Here is a 583-nt window from a genome sequence, read left to right on the forward strand (position 1 = left end):
CACCCAGGCCACACCCCTTTACACCCAGGCCACACCCCTTTACACCCAGGCCCCGCCCAGCCTCCCGCCCCACCTCCCGCCGCAGCCTCCCGCGCAGGTGTGGCCCCTTTCCCGCACTGGGCTGGGTGCTGGGCGCCAGGAGCAGCGCTCACCTGGGTCGTTCTGCCTGGCGCCGCTCCTGGCTCCTCGTTCCTCCTTGCTCCTCGCTCCTCTCCTAGCAGGACGGACAGAGCGGTGGTTGGAGGTTGGCAGGCCAGCAGCAGCCCGCGCCCCGCCCCGCGCGGAGCTGAGCCTGCGCAGCCGGTTCCGCCGGTCTCACGCCTCTCCCCCTCCCCGCGGGCCAGATCCGCGTCCCGCTGGTCGCTAGGCAACCGCCGTTGGTCGGGCCTTGGCTGAAGGAGCTCGGCCCAGGCGCCATGGACCTGGTCATCACACAGGAGCTGGCCCGCGCAGAGAGCCGCCAAGGTACCCGTGGGCCGGACCTCCCACCCCCGTGTGCCCGGACCTCCCACCCCCGTGTGCCCGGACCTCCCACCCCCGTGTGCCCGGACCTCCCACCCCCGTGTGCCGGACCTCCCACCCC

The 583-nt window shown here is 73.6% G+C and overlaps 1 protein-coding gene across 1 annotated transcript in view; it reads left to right on the top strand.

Annotated features, from left to right (window-relative positions):
• The first annotated feature begins 416 nt into the window (after positions 1–416).
• Positions 417–583, top strand: part of Cfap46 (cilia and flagella associated protein 46) — a 106,814-nt gene continuing 106,647 nt past the window's right edge. Inside the window, exon 1 of the mRNA XM_013021869.1 lies at positions 417–465. Within this exon, the coding sequence (XP_012877323.1) occupies positions 417–465 (49 nt within the window). The remainder of the gene's footprint in view (positions 466–583) is intronic.

This window comes from Dipodomys ordii, unplaced genomic scaffold, assembly GCF_000151885.1.
Source record: "Dipodomys ordii isolate 6190 unplaced genomic scaffold, Dord_2.0 Scaffold58, whole genome shotgun sequence".
NCBI classification, from domain to species: domain Eukaryota; kingdom Metazoa; phylum Chordata; class Mammalia; order Rodentia; family Heteromyidae; genus Dipodomys; species Dipodomys ordii.